We start from the raw sequence: 18,669 nt of genomic DNA on the forward strand, positions 1-18,669 counted from the left end.
CTGAGGGATCTCCTCCCAGACCTGGACTAAAGCATCCGCCAACTCCTGGACAGTCTGTGGTGCAACGTGGTGTTGGTGGATGGAGCGAGACATGTTGTCCCAGATGTGCTCAATTGGATTCAGGTCTGGGGAACGGGCGGGCCAGTCCATAGCATCAATGCCTTCGTCTTGCAGGAACTGCTGACACACTCCAGCCACATGTGGTCTAGCATTGTCTTGCATTAGGAGGGGTCTGAGGATCTCATCTCGGTACCGAATGGCAGTCAGGCTACCTCTGGCGAGCACATGGAGGGCTGTGCGGCCCCCCAAAGAAATGCCACCCCACACCATTACTGACCCACTGCCAAACTGGTCATGCTGGAGGATGTTGCAGGCAGCAGAACGTTCTCCTTGGCGTCTCCAGACTCTGTCACGTCTGTCACATGTGCTCAGTGAGAACCTGCTTTCATCTGTGAAGAGCACAGGGCGCCAGTGGCGAATTTGCCAATCTTGGAATTCTCTGGCAAATGCCAAACGTCCTGCACGGTGTTGGGCTCTAAGCACAACCCCCACCTGTGGACGTTGGGCCCTCATACCACCCTCATGAAGTCTGTTTCTGATCGTTTGAGTAGACACATGCACATTTGTGGCTTGCTGGTGGTCATTTTGCAGGGCTCTGGCAGTGCTCCTCCTGTTCCTCCTAGCACAAAGGCGGAGGAAGCGGTCCTGCTGCTGGGTTGTTGCCCTTCTACGGCCTCCTCTACGTCTCCGGATGTACTGGCCTGTCTCCTGGTAGCGCCTCCATGCTCTGGACACTACGCTGACAGACACAGAAAACCTTCTTGCCACAGCTCGCATTGATGTGCCATCCTGGATGACCTGCACTACCTGAGCCACTTGTGTGGGTTGTAGACTCCGTCTCATGCTACCACTAGAGTGAAAGCACCGCCAGCTTTCAAAAGTGACCAAAACATCAGGCAGAAAGCATAGGAGCTGAGAAGTGGTCTGTGGTCACCACCTGCAGAACAACTCCTTTATTGGGGGTGTCTTGCTAATTGCCTATCATTTCCACCTGTTGTCTATTCCATTTGCACAACAACATGTGAAATTGATTGTCAATCAGTGTTGCTTCCTAAGTGGACAGTTTGATTTCACAGAAGTGTGATTGACTTGGAGTTACATTGTGTTGTTTAAGTGTTCCCTTTATTTTTTTGAGCAGTGTAGCATTCAGCTCTTTTGACGCAGGGAAGGTTAGCGAGGCTTTCTTGTTTTCAGTGAAGAAAGCCTCCTCAACCTGCTCCGGTGTGGTATCATTAACATGTAACACATCCCGGATAGCCTCTATCAAAAACTGAACCCCCCTTACAAAAGATGCGGACCCCCGCAACACATCCCCGTCACCATCTGTAGTGTCAGAATCGGTATCTGTGTCATCTTGTGTTACCTGCACAAGCGCACGTTTGTGAGGGTATATAGCGGGGTGACCTGAGGTACCTGACAAGGGCCACACAGCCATAGAGGACTGTAAAACCTGGGTTGCCGACTCAGTACTGGTAACCCTGTCAGAAATCTAAGAAATCAAAGCCCTGATGGAGGAAAACCACTCTGGTTCCCTTGCTGGAATCTGTGCTAAACCAGTGCTATCCTGATTGCATGGAATGGGATCATCCCGAGAGGATAAATCCTCAGCAGCATATGACACTGCATCTCTGGACATTGCTGCTAGTGACCACCAAACACACACACACACACACACACACACACACACGATGGGGTAAGACAGAGTTTCCCCCCCAAGAATGGCAAGGGAGAGACACAGATTGGAGCCAACCCACACCAGCGCTTTCTATACAAAGAGAAACCTCTTACCGTCGCTGACTTGTGCTCCTTAATAGGAGACACAGTCAAGTATTTAGCCCCCCCCCGCCTTCTACAACCCCCTGGTACCGTACAGTAACTGGAGCTGCTGTGGAGGGATCAGGATCTTCCTTCTGCTTGTAGCAGGCAGGAAAATGGCGCTGGAACCCTGCAGGTCCGCTCTGAGAAGCCCCGCCCCCTTCCCGGCGCTGTCTTCCCGCTCAACTGTGTTCAAATTTTGGTCTGAGGAGTTTTGCTGGCTGGAACCCAGGGGCCCGACAGGCTTGCTGACCAAGTTTTAGGGGTAAGCGCTGGCCCAGGGCGCCCCCCACAGCGCCGCACAGTGTGCCGCTGGTACCATCCAGGAGTGTGGTTAATACCGCGCTCCCACCCCTGTTGACGCCATCTTCACACCGGCCCCCCCGTTTGCTGGGGGGGGGGGGTCGGTGACTAACTCACCACTTTCTTCAGCTCTGTAAGGGGTCGGTGGCATGCTGCTGGGGTGAGCGGTGCCCCTGCGGCGGCGGCGACCGATCAGCCCCTCTGGAGCTCAGTGTCCAGTCAGCGGAGTCAGAGGCTCAGACCCCACAGGGCGGACACTGCTCCCCCCCTTAGTCCCACGCTGCAGCAGCCTCCTTGTAAAATAAAAACTCTAACTAAAAACTTTTTCCAGGAAAGCTCAGGAGATCTCCCCTAGCTGTGACCGGCTCCTCCGGGCACAATTTCTAAACCGAGTCTGGTAGGAGGGGCATAGAGGGAGGAGCCAACCAACACTATTAAACTCTTAAAGTGCCCATGGCTCCCAAGGGACCCATCTATACCCCATGGTACTAATGTGGACCCCAGCATCCTCTAGGATAGGCATTGCCAACCATGGTCCTCAAGGCACACCAACAGTGCAGGTTTTAGTAATATCCAGGTTTCAGCAGAGGTGACTTAATTAGTAGCTCAGTTATTTTGATTTAACCATTTGTGCTGCAGCCTGGATATCACTAAAACCTGCACTGTTTGTGTGCCTTGAGGACCGTGGTTGGGAATGCCTACTCTAGGATGTAAGAGAAAGAGGCTTGCAGAAGGGCATTGTAAATGTTTATCAGAAGAGAAGCCTTTTGGGGCGACCACCTTCCCTGAAACTGATCCCCTTGCGTCACAGCCCCCCAACCTCAGATACTTAAATCTGCTGTGAATAGAAACCATGACTGAATTCCAAAGTTTCGGTCCTCCACTAGGTGGGAGATCTGCAACCACCATAGAAGGGAGATCCTTGCCTTTGGGGAAAGGGATATTCTCTGGTGCATGTGGAGATGTGACCCTGAACACTTGTCCAGCAGGTCTAGCTGGAACGGACGGGCATGGAATCTTCCGTACTGAAGAGCCTCATAGGAGGCCACCATCTTGCCTAGTAGGCGGATGCAATGATGCACAGAGATCTTGTGTGATTTCAGTATGGAGCGGACCATAGACTGGATTGTCAAGGCTTTGTCCACAGGCAGAAACACACTGAGACACCGTGTCCAGTATCATCCCCAGGAACTGAAGTTTCTGTGAAGGTTCCAGGTGTGATTTTTGTAGAGTGAGAATCCACCCGCGTAGTCAGGTTGAGGCTTTCCAACAACCGAACCCTGGATACAGCTTTTATGAGGAAATCATCCAAGTACGGGATGATGTTCATCCCCAACACGCGGAGTTGCAACATCATCTCCACCATAACTTTCGTGACTCTTGGTGCCGTGGAGAGACCAAAAGGCAAGGCCCGAAACTGGAAGTGGTTGTCCCGCAGCGCTAATCTGAGGTAAGCCTGATGAGATCAGGATGTGAAGATACGCATTCCTGATATCCAGGAATACCAGGAACACCCCTTCATCTAGGCCAGAGACCAACCGTCTCCGAGATTCCATAATGAACTTTAACACCCGTAGGTACGGGTTCAGAGATTTGAGGTTCAAGATCGGTCGTACCGAACAGTCCGGCTTCGGTACCACGAACAGGGTTGAATAACATCTTTTATTTCGAAAGAGAGGGGGGACTGGGACAACAACCTGCGTTAACAGCGCTTTTGTATGGTGTCTTGCAAGGTAACTCTTGCCACAGGTGGAACTGGTAAGCCAGACTTGAAGAATCTGCGAGGAGGGAGGGTTTGAAACTATAACCAGTATTCTTGTTAGATTAGGTCTCTCACCCAAGGATCCCAGCAAGACTCCAACTAAACCTATTGGAAATATTGAAGTCGAGCACCCACCTGAACGTCAACCTGCAGCTGGGGCCACCCATCACGCGTAGGGCTTCGTTGAGGAAGAACCTGAGCTCTGCTCCAGTGATCCAGCGGCCGCTGGTCTGCGAGGTTTACCTCGATTGCCTATAGCTGCATTTGAGGCACCCCTGGCCCTGCCTCTAAATCGGGCCACACAAAAGGACTGTAGAGAGGGGCAAGGGTAAGCCCGTCTAGCCGGAGGAGCTGCAGACGGCAGATAGGTGGACTTACCAGATGTTGTTTGTGAAATCCACTTGTTTAGTTTCTCACCAAACAGAGCCTCCCATATGAAGGGAAGTTTCTACACGCCCCTTTTGAACTCAGCATCCGCTGTCCACAGTGGATTAAGCCAACCTCCTTGATAGCCTCACTCATGAAGTTTGCAGAATCCAGAATATGTTGTAGGAGCGTCAGTAGTTCACCCTGAGGCATAGTGTCAAAAGCCTCTATCCCATTACCAGACCATTTAACAATGGCCCTAGAGATCCAATCACAAGCAATGGTATTTGTGCGACTCCCACTGCAGTGTAAAAGGATTTGAGTGTAGTCTTAATCTTACGATCAGCAGGGTCTTTTAAGGAGATCGCACCAGGCACAGGTAGTACGATTTTACGTGACAGCCTGGATACGAAAATATCCACAGCTGAAGGATTCTCCCACACCTTCCTATCCTCAGGGGGGAAAGGGAAGATGATTAGCAACCGCTTAGGGGTTTGAAATGTCTTGTCAGGATTAACCAATGTCTCTTTAAAAAAATGTGTTTAATTCCTTAGAGACAGGAAAGGTGGCAGTAGACTTCTGTTTTACATTAAAAAAAAATACTCTCATCAGGTTCTGCCTCTTTATCAGGGATGTTCAGAACCTCCCTAAAAGAATAGATAAGTGCCTCCACACCCTGAGACAGAGTACTGTCTCCTTTATCAACCTCTACTTCCCCTTCTTCTAAATCTGGAATCTCATTATCAGAGTCAGACTGGAGCACGTTTCTGAAAAACCAGCACATGGGGTTGAGAGGCAGGTCTGAGATCAGAAGTCTGAACCAGAAACACCATCTATAGATTTTTTTTAAACACTTGTCTTTTATGCCTGGCAGTAGCCAGTTCAGATATGTTAAGACATCATCCCTTTTAATGGAATCCAGCCATACTGGTTCCTGCTTGCTGCTTCCCTGTGAAGTGAGACTGCACTGAGTAAACAATGAAGACCCCCACCCCCCCTCCCCCCTGGGGTGGGAGAAAACTTTGTGCTACAGGACGGACATTTAATTTTCTTGCCAGACATGTTTATACAGCAGCAGTGAAATAACACAGTAACCCAGTGTATAGCCTGGATGGAGAGAGACAGAGGGGGAGATAAACCAGCACACTCCTGCCTTAATTAGCCAAAGCAGTGCTTTGCCGGGCAGAAACTAGAGCCTTAGATAAGGTAACTAGTTTTTACAGACAATATATTGCTCCACCCCTTCTACAAAACCCCCTGGTACCAGTGTAAGGTGCTTAAGAGGATCCTTAGAGGAGCAGTGCTTCCCTGCATGCAGACTGTAGTGTGATGCAGCAGGAAATGCGCCTCTGATCCTGCTCTCAGGGAAGCTCTGCTCCCTTAATGGTGCACGGTCCCCGTACTTTATTATACTGGCAAGTCTTTCCAAGTTAAAGAAACGCCTTTGCTGTGTCAGCGCCAGTGTGGGTATATGCAGAAGGCACCGCCGTGCCCTTATGCCGCCGTGTGAACCGTGGACCTGCTAACAGGGACCGCCGATTCCTGTACTCACCACACCAGAGTCTTTGGCTCTGTGACGTCAAACCAGGAACGAAACTGACTGAACTGATCGCAATGTAGGAGTAAGTCTCGAGCTGGTCAGAAACTGCTAAGAATTTTCTATTCGCAATTCTGCTAATCTTTCGTTCGCAATTCTGCTATGCTACGATACACTCCCAGAGGGCGGCGGCTTAGCGTGTGCAATGCTGCTAAAAGCAGCTAGCGAGCGAACAACTCGGAATGAGGGCCTATGTGTGATTTTGACTATATTATGTACTAGATTGTATACAATAATGTCAAAATTGCCATGCTTGCACAGGTATTGCTAGTTGTGTACATACGGTGCGATATGTGATAACTTTACTTATGATTCTGGCTATATAGTCAAAATCGTAAGAAAACATTGTACCGTGTGTATGCAACTTAAGTGTGCCCCAGAAAATATGCTTCTCTGCTTTTAAAGAAAGAATTGTTGGCAATACATTTTTCTGAACTATCTGGAAGCCCCACCGACCCCATGCTACGATTTATGCCCACAGAGATAGCCTACATGTTGGTTTATATACTGTATATGACTAATATATTAATCTTGTGCAGATTCCTGGTTCAATACTACTGAAAATTTAACAAGTATTTTAAACAAAATCAAAACAAACACCTGGACAGTAACAGTTAGGGTGTGTGTACACGGTGAGATATTTTCTTTCGATTTGGACTATATAGTCAAAATCGCAAGAAAAGTTAGTGCAGATTGCAAGGTGAAAGTCACCTTGCGATCCAGATTCGCAGTCCCGCCAGGTCGGCATTGCAAGAAAAGACAGACTGTGCAGTCAAGTCAATCCTTGCTAGATTGGTGTACTTTCTAGTTCATCTCATATAAGCCAAAATCTCACATAAGCCAAAAATCGTTAGCACACAGCCCATATCTCAAGAAAAGTTAGTCAAAATCTGTGCTATCTGGGCTCCAGGGAGTTCAAGGGAAATCGCAAGTGAAAATCGGGCATAGCAAGGATCTCACCGTGTGTACACACCTTAAATCTCTGCACACATGCTTGGAGATAGCTGTGATCCAATTGCAATTATAAAGTCCTAGCATACTGACAGAAGTAGTTTTGACAAAAGGAATCACTAAAATCAAGCTGCCACAGCAGGAGAAATATTCATGGACCCCAAAGACAATACAGGGATTTATAAAAAAATAAAATAAAAAAAAATGTTCAAGTACAGTATTTAGACAGAAGGAAAAAAGAAACAAAACAAAACAAACAAACAAAAAAACCCTCAAACTTATTTTTTCTTCTTTATATGGGAACTGCACTAAATATTTGTTAATGTGTCCTTGTGGTCAGAGCACTACCATTATCACAATGCATATACTCACCATCTCCCAAAGCATTAATTGCCTCCGTTTTCTTTTCATTTGCCTGGTCCATCATTTCTTCTGTAACCTGAATAAAGGTTATACCACATAGCAATGATGTTATTCCACCAAAACATTATTTTACATATGCTATTTTAACAGTAATAGGTCAATATTACCTCTATGTCATCGTTTCCCATCTCCTGAGGAGCATCATCATCTGGAGCAATTACTCCTTCATTATCAATCTCTGGGACAAAGAAAATAGATTACTACCAGAACATAATGGTGGTGGTTAATATTAGAAAATACAATAAATAATGTTTAAAAATAATTGGTCAGTTTCCCCTGTTGTACACAGAGAACTAGCTTCCTGCGAGGCTGGATAGGGTGTATGGTTGTTTCTACGGGTCAGAACTTAACTGAAGATGTTTAATCCCCTTCTTGGGACCTATAATGCTCACTACATTTTTAAAAACTATATGTACTGCCTCTTCTCTATTAAACAGAGGTTACACACCTGTTATCAGCTTCACTCAGGCTACCAATAACCAGTTGTTGCTAATACAAAGTGTGGCTGGGATCCGACCTACGTGGGTAAAATGACCGCCACAAGGTAATCCCTAGTTCCGCAGTGCCATTTTTAAAAGTACCTATCGGAACTAAGCGCCATTTTTTTTAAAAGTGTTTTTCTTCTCGCGCTAGACATCAAATTCAAAAGGTCCAATAGGCACTAGGTGCCATCTTTGAAATGTGTTCCCGGTGCTAGGCGCCTGGGGGGTTTAAAAATAAGAATTTACTCACTGGTAATTCTATTTCTCGTAGTCCGTAGTGGATGCTGGGAACTCCGTAAGGACCATGGGGATAGCGGGCTCCGAAGGAGGCTGGGCACTCTAGAAAGATCTTAGACTACCTGGTGTGCACTGGCTCCTCCCACTATGACCCTCCTCCAAGCCTCAGTTAGGTACCGTGCCCGGACGAGCGTACACAATAAGGAAGGATTTTGAATCCCGGGTAAGACTCATACCAGCCACACCAATCACACCGTACAACTCGTGATATGAAACACAGTTAACAGTATGAAACAATAGAGCCTCTCAACAGATGGCTCAACAATAACCCGATTTAGTTAACAATAACTATGTCCAAGTATTGCAGATAAACCGCACTTGGGATGGGCGCCCAGCATCCACTACGGACTACGAGAAATAGAATTACCGGTGAGTAAATTCTTATTTTCTCTGACGTCCTAGTGGATGCTGGGAACTCCGTAAGGACCATGGGGATTATACCAAAGCTCCCAAACGGGCGGGAAAGTGCGGATGACTCTGCAGCACCGAATGAGAGAACTCCAGGTCCTCCTCAGCCAGGGTATCAAATTTGTAGAATTTTGCAAACGTGTTTGCCCCTGACCAAGTAGCTGCTCGGCAAAGTTGTAAAGCCGAGACCCCTCGGGCAGCCGCCCAAGATGAGCCCACCTTCCTTGTGGAATGGGCATTGACAGATTTTGGCTGTGGCAGGCCTGCCACAGTATGTGCAAGCTGAATTGTACTACAAATCTAACGAGCAATAGTCTGCTTAGAAGCAGGAGCACCCAGCTTGTTAGGTGCATATAGGATAAACAGCGAGTCAGATTTTCTGACTCTAGCCGTTCTGGAAACATATATTTTCAGTGCCCTGACAACGTCTAGCAACTTGGAGTCCTCCAAGTCCCTAGTAGCCGCTGGCACCACAATAGGCTGGTTCAGGTGAAACGCTGACACCACCTTTGGGAGAAACTGGGGACGAGTCCTCAATTCTGCCCTATCCATATGGAAAATCAAATAAATCAAATAAATCTTTTTACAAGACAAAGCCGCCAATTTTGATACTCGCCTGGCAGAAGCCAAGGCCAATAACATAACCACCTTCCACGTGAGATATTTCAGATCCACGGTTTTTAGTGGTTCAAACCAATGTGATTTTAAGAAACTCAACACCACGTTGAGATCCCAAGGTGCCACAGGAGGCACAAACGGGGGCTGACTATGCAGCACTCCTTTTATAAATGTCTGAACTTCAGGTACTGAAGCTAGTTCTTTTTGAAAGAAAATCGACAGAGCCGAGATCTGTACCTTAATGGAACCCAATTTAAGGCCCATAGTCACTCCTGCTTGCAGGAAATGCAGAAATCGACCTAGTTGAAATTCCTCTGTTGGGGCCCTTTCGGCCTCACACCATGCAACATATTTTCGCCATATGCGGTGATAATGAGTTGCTGTAACCTCTTTCCTGGCTTTAGTAAGCGTAGGAATGACTTCCTCCGGAATGCCCTTTTCCTTCAGGATCCGGCGTTCAACCGCCATGCCGTCAAACGCAGCCGCGGTAAGTTTTGGAACAGATAGGGCCCCTGCTGCCGCAGGTCCTGTCTGAGTGGCAGAGGCCATGGGTCCTCTGATATAAATTCTTGAAGTTCTGGGTACCAAGCTCTTCTTGGCCATCCACGAGTATCGTTCTTACTCCTCGCCTTCTTATTATTCTCAGTACCTTTGGTATGAGAGGCAGAGGGGAGAACACATAAACCGACTGGTACACCCACGGTGTTACCAGAGCGTCCACAGCTATCGCCTGAGGGTCCCTTGACCCGGTGCAATATCTTTTATAGCTTTTTGTTGAGGCGGGACGCCATCATGTCCACCTGTGGCCTTTCCCAATGGTGTACAATCCTATTGGAAGACTTCTGGAGGAAGTCCCCATTCTCCCGGGTGGAGGTCGTGTCTGTTGAGAAGATCTGCTTCCCAGTTGTCCACTCCGGGAATGAACACTGCTGACAGTGCTAACACATGATTTTCCGCCTATCGGAGAATCCTTGTGGCTTCTGCCATCGCCATCCTGCTTCTTGTGCCGCCCTGTTGGTTTACATGGGCGCCTGCCGTGATGTTGTCTGATTGGATCAGTACCGGCTGGTTTTGAAGCAGAGGCCTTGCCGGCCTCAGGGCATTGTAAATGGCCCTCAGGTCCAGAATATTTATGTGTAGGGAAATAACCTGACTTGACCAAAGTCCCTGGAAATTTCTTCCCTGTGTGACTGCCTCCCAGCCTCAAAGGCTGGAATCCATGGTCACTAGAACCTAGTCCTGTATGCCGAACCTGCGGCCCTCTTGAAGATGGGCACTCTGCAGCCACCACAGTAGAGATACCCTGGTCCTTGGAGACAGGGTTATCAGCCTATGCATCGGAAGATGCGATCCAGACCACTTGTCCAACAGGTCCCTCTGAAAAGTTCTTGTATGGAACCTGCCTAATGGGATTGCTTCGTAGGAAGCTACCATTTTTCCCAGGACTCGCGTGCAATGATGCACCGCTACCTATTTTGGCTTCAGGAGGTCTCTGACTAGAGATGACAACTCCTTGGCTTTCTCCTCCGGGAGAAACACTATTTCTGGTTTATGTCCAGAACCATCCCCAGGAACAGTAGACGTGTCATAGGAACCAGCTGTGACTTTGGACTGTTTAGAATCCAACCATGCTGTTGTAGCACTTTCCAAAATAGTGCTACCCCGACTACCAACTGCTCCTTGGACCTCGCCCTTATAACGAGATTGTCCAAGTACGGGATAATTACAACTCCCTTTTTTCGAAGGAGTATCATCATTTCGGCCATTACCTTGATAAAACACCCTCGGTGCCATGTACAGTCCAAACGGCAGTGTCTGGACTTGGTAATGGTAATCCTGTACCACAAATCTGAGGTACTCCTGGCGAGGATGGTAAATGGGGACATGCAGGTAAGCATCCTTGATGTCCCGGGATATCCTGTAATCCCCTTCGTCCAGGCTTGCAATAACCGCCCTGAGCGATTCCATCTTGAACTTGAATTTTTTTATGTATGTGTTCAAGGATTTTAAATATAAAATGGGTCACACCGAACCATGCGGTTTCGGTACCCCAACCCGTGTGGAATAGTAACCCCGTCCTTGTTGAAGTAGGGGCACCTTGAGTATTACCTGCTGGGAATACCGCTTATTAATTGCCTCTAGCACAGCCTCCCTGCCTGAGGGAGTTGTCAGCAAGGCATATTTTAGGAAACGGCTGGGGGGAGACATCTCGAATTCCAGCTTGTACCCCTGAAATACTACTTGAAAGAAACAGGGATCCACCTGTGAGCGAGCCCACTAATTGCTGAAATTTTTGAGACGGCCCCCCACCGTACCTGGCTACACCTGTGGAGCACCCGCGTCATGGTGTGGACTCACAGGAGGCGGGGGAAGAATCTTGATTCTGGGAACAGGCTGACTGGTGCAGCTTTTTCCCTCTACCCTGGTCTCTGTACAGAAAGGAAGCGCCATTTGACCCGCTTGCTTTTCTGAAGCCGAAAGGACTGTACCTTTGTCTGTGAGGAAACCTGAGGTAAAATTATTTCTTCCCAGCAGTTGCTGTGGATACGAGGTCCCAGAGACCATCCCCAAATAATTCCTCACCCTTATAAGGCTCTCTATGCGCTTTTTAAGTCAGCATCACCTGTCCAGTGACAGGTCTCTAATACCCTCCTGACAGAATGGACATTACATTTATTTTGGATGCCAGCCGGCAAAATATCCCTCTGTGCATCCCCCATATATAAGACAACGTCTTTAATATGTTTTTATGTTTGCCAACTAGTATCCCTGTTTGACAGGGTCACCGACCACGCTGCAGCAGCACTATCTGCAGGTCTCAGTCTAGTACCTGAGAGTGTAAATACAGACTTCAGGATAGCCTCCTGTTTTTTATCAACAGGTACCAATTAAAGTGGCCGTATCCTAAGACGGCAGTGCCACCTTTTTTGACAAACGTGTGAGCGCCTTATCCACCCTAGGGGATATCTCCCAGCGTAACTTATCCACCTGGCGGGAAAGGGTACGCCATCAGTAACTTTATATAAATTACCAGTTTCTTAACGGGGGAACCCACGCTTTTCACACACTTCATTTATTCATCTGATGGGGGAACAAAACACTGCCTGTTTTTTCTCCCCAAACCTAAAACCCATTTTTAGAGGTGCTTGGGTTAAAGTCAGAAATGTATAACACATTTTTTTTTTATTTTTTATTGCCGGGATCAAGTCACGGATGTTCCTAGTGGATTGTGTATATGTCTCCACCTTGTCGACACTGGAGTCAGACTCCGTGTCGACATCTGTGTCCGCCATCTGAGAGAGCGGGCGTTTTTGAGCCCCTGATGGCCTTTGAGACGCCTGGGCAGGCGCGGGCTGCGAAGCCGGCTGTCCCACAGCTGTTACGTCATCCACCCTTTTATGTAAGGAGTTGACACTGTCGGTTAATACCTTTCACCTATCCATCCACTCTGGTGTCGGCCCCACAGGGGGCGACATCACATATATCGGCCTTTGCTCCGTCACCATATAAGCCTCCTCATTCAACATGTCGACACAGCCGTACCGACACACCGCAGACACACAGGGAATGCTCTAAACGAGGACAGGACCCACAAAAGCCCTTTGGGGGGACAGAGTGAGAGTATGCCAGCACACACCAGAGCGCTATATAATGCAGGGACTAACTGAGTTATGTCCCCTATAGCTGCTGTTTTTATATATAATGTATACTGCGCCTAAATTTAGTGCCCCCCCTCTCTTTATTAACCCTTTGTAGACTGCAGGGGAGAGCTAGGGAGCTTCCTTCCAGCGGAGCTGTGAGGGAAAATGGCGCCAGTGTGCTGAGGAGATAGGCTCCGCCCCTTTTTCGCGGCCTATTCTCCCGTTTTTTATGGAATTCTGGCAGGGGTATTTACCTCATATATAGCCCCTGGGGCTATATATTGAGGTATTTTAGCCAGCCAAGGTGTTTTTATTGCTGCCTCAGGGCGCCCCCCCCAGCGCCCTGCACCCTCAGTGACCGGAGTGTGAAGTGTGTGAGAGGAGCAATGGCGCACAGCTGCAGTGCTGTGCGCTACCTTGGTGAAGACAGAGTCTTCATGCCGCCGATTTCTCCGGACCATCTTCTTGCTTCTGGCTCTGTAAGGGGGACGGCGGCGCGGCTCCGGGACCGAACATCAAGGCTGGGCCTGCGGTCGATCCCTCTGGAGCTAATGGTGTCCAGTAGCCTAAGAAGCCCAATCCGGCTGCAAGCAGGCGAGTTCGCTTCTTCTCCCCTTAGTCCCTCGCTGCAGTGAGCCTGTTGCCAGCAGGTCTCACTGAAAATAAAAAAATCTAAGACTATTACTTTCTAAGAGCTCAGGAGAGCCCCTAGTGTGCATCCAACCTCGGCCGGGCACGAAATTTAACTGGGGCTTGGAGGAGGGTCATAGTGGGAGGAGCCAGTGCACACCAGGTAGTCTAAGATCTTTCTAGAGTGCCCAGCCTCCTTCGGAGCCCGCTATCCCCATGGTCCTTACGGAGTTCCCAGCATCCACTAGGACGTCAGAGAAAAAGTATTATTTTAATGTTGTGTGATGTGTCGCAGCCGGGCCTTCTCCGGCAACTACAGCGATTTAGTACGTTAACTTGCAAGCCCTGTTTTGTGTATGTTTTCTGTGACCTCAAGAAGAGTTGTACTGCTGTGATATCTGGGATGCCCACTAGTCCACCAAGGCAAATAAATACTGGAGCTGAAGTACTTTTAGGTCAGTGCCCCTAGAGGTTAAAGTCAGCATAGAGGAGGGCAGCCCTCCCCCGGTGGCCACTCCCCCAACTCAAAACGTGATTTCACTGCGGCTTCCTGCCTCCGATGTGCTCCTCCTTCACCCTCCTCCTACTCAAGAGACGCTCAGCAGCCATTTTATTATTAGTGCGGCAGCTGCAGGTCTCCGGGAACGCTGGCTCCAGTCTCCCTGTATACCTCTCCCAAGGGACAGGTTATTCAGCGCTAAATCCTAGCAGCTACTGCGGTCTGAGTAGTTGATTTCAGTGTCCATTGCAACTATATATATTTTTATATGCATTGTATGTGACTAGTGCTAGCTCTGCTGTCTGAATTTCTCACTGTCAGTTATACCTATCCCTTTCTGTTCAAAGTACTTCACAGTTACAACTTATTTGTGAAGGGTGTCACATTGTAATACTTGCTATACACTTATTGTGTGCTATTGTGTTACTGCTGCTATGTCTTCTTCCAAAGGCAAAGGTAACAAGGAGGCTGCTACTCCTATGCTGGTCACATACAAGTCCTGTTCAGCGGGACTATCCCCTCAGAACACTGTACAAGATGGTCTGTGTTCATCTTGATATATTCCACCTAACCAGCCTGCCCCACCAGCCCCTGTTCAGGACCCACCATGGGTGTCTTCCTTTTCACAGGTTTTGTCGCAGACAGCGGACCACTTGACAGCTCCCACTTTGCCTCCCCGCACGGGATTCCCACAACAGTTACAACCTGCTTTGCAAATCCCATCTATGCCCACTCCTTGCGTGGATGTACTATCTCACTCAGTCTAGAATTTGGCTCAAACTTCTGTTTCCTTTCAGCAGATGTTACAGGGTGACAGACCCCTAAGGTGGGTACACACTGGCCGATATATCGCAGGTCCGTTTGGCCAGTGTGTACGGGCGATATGTCTGAACTCCGTCGTTCACAGACATATCGCATCGGCCCCACAGCACAGCAGACGGCCAATATATCTACAGATATATTGGCGCATCGCTGTGTGTGTACGGGCGACCAGCTGGCCGCCCATACACATGCTGCGGCGGCCGGTGGTGATTGACAGCTGAACTGGGCAGGTGTGTGTACACGCCCGCCCAATTCATGCAGACAGTCCCCAACAGATTGGTCAGTGTGTATGCACAGCATACAGCCCGATCCGTCCATAGATAGCTATATCTGCAGATCAATTGATCTGCAGATATATCAGTGCGTACCCACTTTTAGCCACCAAAGCACATGCATACCTACCAACATGACCCTCTCCAGAGGGGACAGAATGCTCTGCTCCTGGACTTCCCTCTTAATTTATGATTGCTGGCACATGTTCTGAACAGGTTAATAGATAAGAAAGGTGTTTCACCACAGGTGATGGCAAGCATACATTAAGAGGGAAGTCCAGGAGCAGAGCATTCTGTCCCTCCTGGAGAGGGTCATGTTGGGAGGTATGTGTATGGTACCATCCTCACAGCTTTCAGGAGTGGGGAGCATAATTTTCCTTGGGCTGTGCCCGTGCTAGTGTGGGGAGTCAAATCTGTTCTGCAAATAGAAGAGGGGGAGCCAAAGACACCAGTTTTTGAAGGTTGAGTTTACTCAATCAGATCAGCTCACTGACCTCATGCGTAAAGACTAGCTTTTTTTTTTTTACCCTTTCCAGTATGGGAATTGTGCCAAGTGGGAGGTGCCACCTACAGTGGACTCTTGCATTGCGTGCCTGGTTTGAAGCTCTACTTTGCCTATTCCGTCTGCATCTTCCCTGAAGGAAGCTACGGATAGAAAAATGTAAACTTGTCTTAACCGCTTCAGTGGTATACCCGGAAAATTTCCTGGGCCAGCTGCGCAGACAGGCTATCCTGGCAATTTTCCAGTGCATGCCACTGCTTACCCTCCATCCTCCTTGCACTCCGCTCGGCCAGTGGACTGTTGAAGAATGACACGATCGCGTTGTGATGTCATGAGGCAATCGCGTCATTCCGCAAAACTCTGCCAGCAGAGCGGGTTACACGGGAGGAGCGGGGGAGAGGATTTTAGTGCTGGCAGGCTAGTGTCCGCTAGCAAATGTTGCCCCTAGGGATGGCCATATGTGGGTTATCCATTGATGGTCACCATTGATGGATAACCCCGATGGTGTAAAACAATCTGGAATGGATCCATCGATGGATTTACACATAGATGGCCCTGCCTGCTTTACAGAAATAATGCGGGTGAGCCAGGGGGCGTGGCTTAGTGGGTGTCAGGGGGCGGATACTTTGAAAAACAAAAAAACAATTCAGTATGACTGAACCATCGATGGCGGGAAACCATCTGGTTCTCCCCCATCAATGGTAAAAAAGTATTCGACTTTGGTCATAGACCATTGATGATTTTGAATGATAGATGGACATCCCTAACCACCCCTGCAAAGAGCATTCCCAATGGTAACGAGCATGGATCAGAGCATAATACCTCTGGCAAAAAGCATGACAACGCATATCGTGCAGTGATGTCGGCCAGTGTGTAGGGCCTATAAGGCTACTGAAAGCTGGACAGAGACTCTAGAAGACCGCTTTCCTCTCATGTTACCAGGGAACATCTGTCCTACATCTCCCATATCAGGGAAGCAGCCTCCTTCTTAGGTGAAGCGGCTTTGGACACTGGTCTCCTAAGCTTCCAAGCCCACTAGGTCATCTGGCTATGCTCTTGGAAAGCAGACACTGACTCCAAGAAGGACCTCGAGTCACTGCCCTACACTGGGGATATTCTGTTTAGCGCAGAATTGGACAAAATAGGGGCTACTCTAGCAGACTCAAAATCTGCTTACCTGCCCTCAGTATCTACCCTAAAGACTCAGTCATCTTCCATCTGTCCTTTCACCATCAAGGTAAAACTAAAGGACCTTCGGTAGTCTGCTTCCACGAAGACCTCCAAGTCATGGGCTAAACAGCCACCAAGTCTGATGGCAAACCCTCCACCTGATGGGGCGGGCCTCCTCCTGGGGAATCTTCAGTTTGCAGAGTCCTGGCGTAATACCACCACAGACACTTTTGTGCAAGAAATGGTCTCTCATGGGTATGCTCTCACACTCATGGCCTCCAAAAGGCCATTCAGTCTCTGTGCCAATTCCTGTCCCTTTGGCACATCGAAGGACAGGATTTTACTTTACCCCTTTCTTGGTTCAGAAGCCCAGTGTGTCACTGAACAAATTTATCCAAGTGCCCAGGTTTCGTATATGGAAACCTTCCGTTCCATTGTCTTAGCTATAGAGCCGGGGGTGTCTCTGGACATTCAGGATGCTTACCTGCAGATGTCCTTAGTGCCCTCTCAAACGATTTCTCCGGTTTGCTGTCCTCCAGCAACATTTCCAATTTTGAGAACTGCCATTTGGTCTTTCTACAGCTTTACCAAAATCATGGTGTTTATGGCGGCACAGCGTCATTACCAGGCGGTCAGAATACTACCATACCTAGACGAACTTCCTATTTCTGGCACACTCCGGAGGTCCTTCGCCGCCATTTTCAGCTGACCATTGCCTTCCTGCAAATACACGGCTGGCTCATCAACTGGAAGTAGCGCTCCCTGGCTCCTTTTCAAAGGATGTTGCATCTGGGGGCTCTCCTGGATTCTCAGATAGAGGATTTTTCTGCCAGCAGACAAAATTTCTGTACTGCAAATGCAAGTACGCAATTTACTTCACAATCGCCAAGTGCCCATCCACTCAGCAATGGGGGTCTTGGGGTCCATGGTCTCCACTTTCGACATGGTGGAATACGCCCAATTCCACTCCAGGCCCCTTCAACACTTGTTCCTCTCCAGATGGAAAGGACATCATCTGATCAGGTCCCAGACAATGGTCCTCTCCAGAAGTTCGCCTGTCCCTATCCTGGTGGCTACAGATGTCCCACTTGGACAAGGGTCGCCCCTTCCGAATTGGGTGCTCCGTACTACGGATGCCAGCCTCTGCAGGTGGGGCACAGTGACCAGCCAACACTCATTTCAGGGTCGTTGGACTCCCACCGAGAGTTGTGTGCCAATCAACGTCTACAGAGCACTCACTCCTGTGCATCTCGGCTGTGTTCATCCCAGGGATTCTCAACTCGGAGGCGGACGTCCTCAGCTGTACATGCCGGAGAAAGGGCGCTACACCCAGAAGTCTTCCAGGCTCCTGGTGGACAAATGGGGCCTACCGGATGAGTAACTCATGGCCTCATGATACAACCACAAAATTCCCGTCTACATGTCCAGGACAGTAGACACCAAAGCAGTCTTCCTGGACGCCCTGGCATTAAAGGGCGCCTTCCATCTGGTGTACGTCTTACTCCCGGTCTCCATCCATCCCAGAGCAGTGATCGCAAAAACGTGCTATAGCGCGTATTTTACTCCAAGATGAGGACTGGAAACTCCATTTTAAAGAATGGGTGAGTCCCCAGGGATGCACTCCATTGGGATTAGCTGCTTGTCAAATATCTGGCGCTTGATTGGTCACTAATTTCTTGTGCAGGTAAGAGCACTTTCTGCTCCGACGCTATTGATCAGGCATGGTGTCCATTCATCCTGTATCCAGCTGGCCAATGGGTGACGATCTGGTGGGCGGTACGACTGCTGCTGGTAGTGAGGGTGTGTGGATTGTTGTTGTAGCCAGGGTAGAGCGATGGAGCGGAGGTAGAGCTGTGCACTTTGCCAGGGAATGGCTCCCGGGAGTCCCCGGTACCCGGCAAGATCACCAGGGCAGTGCGGCCTTACACGTACCATCCGTGCGGGACATGAAGCTGTAGCAGGTTAAGCCATATGGAGATCTGGGGGAGGGGGAGTGCACATTGCACCTACATTCTAGCCACCAGGATGAGGCTACTGGCTGTCAGTCAGCC

At 48.9% G+C, this 18,669-nt stretch overlaps 1 protein-coding gene across 1 annotated transcript in view; it reads right to left on the reverse strand.

Moving 5' to 3' along the window:
- ST13 (ST13 Hsp70 interacting protein) overlaps positions 1-18,669 on the reverse strand; it is a 271,413-nt gene that overhangs the window by 199,157 nt on the left and 53,587 nt on the right. Inside the window, exons 4-5 of the mRNA XM_063940373.1 lie at positions 7,385-7,455; positions 7,227-7,293 (exon numbers count right to left, since the gene is read on the reverse strand). Of these exons, the coding sequence (XP_063796443.1) occupies positions 7,227-7,293; positions 7,385-7,455 (138 nt within the window). The remainder of the gene's footprint in view (positions 1-7,226; positions 7,294-7,384; positions 7,456-18,669) is intronic.

The sequence above is a fragment of the Pseudophryne corroboree genome, chromosome 9, assembly GCF_028390025.1.
Source record: "Pseudophryne corroboree isolate aPseCor3 chromosome 9, aPseCor3.hap2, whole genome shotgun sequence".
Taxonomy (NCBI): domain Eukaryota; kingdom Metazoa; phylum Chordata; class Amphibia; order Anura; family Myobatrachidae; genus Pseudophryne; species Pseudophryne corroboree.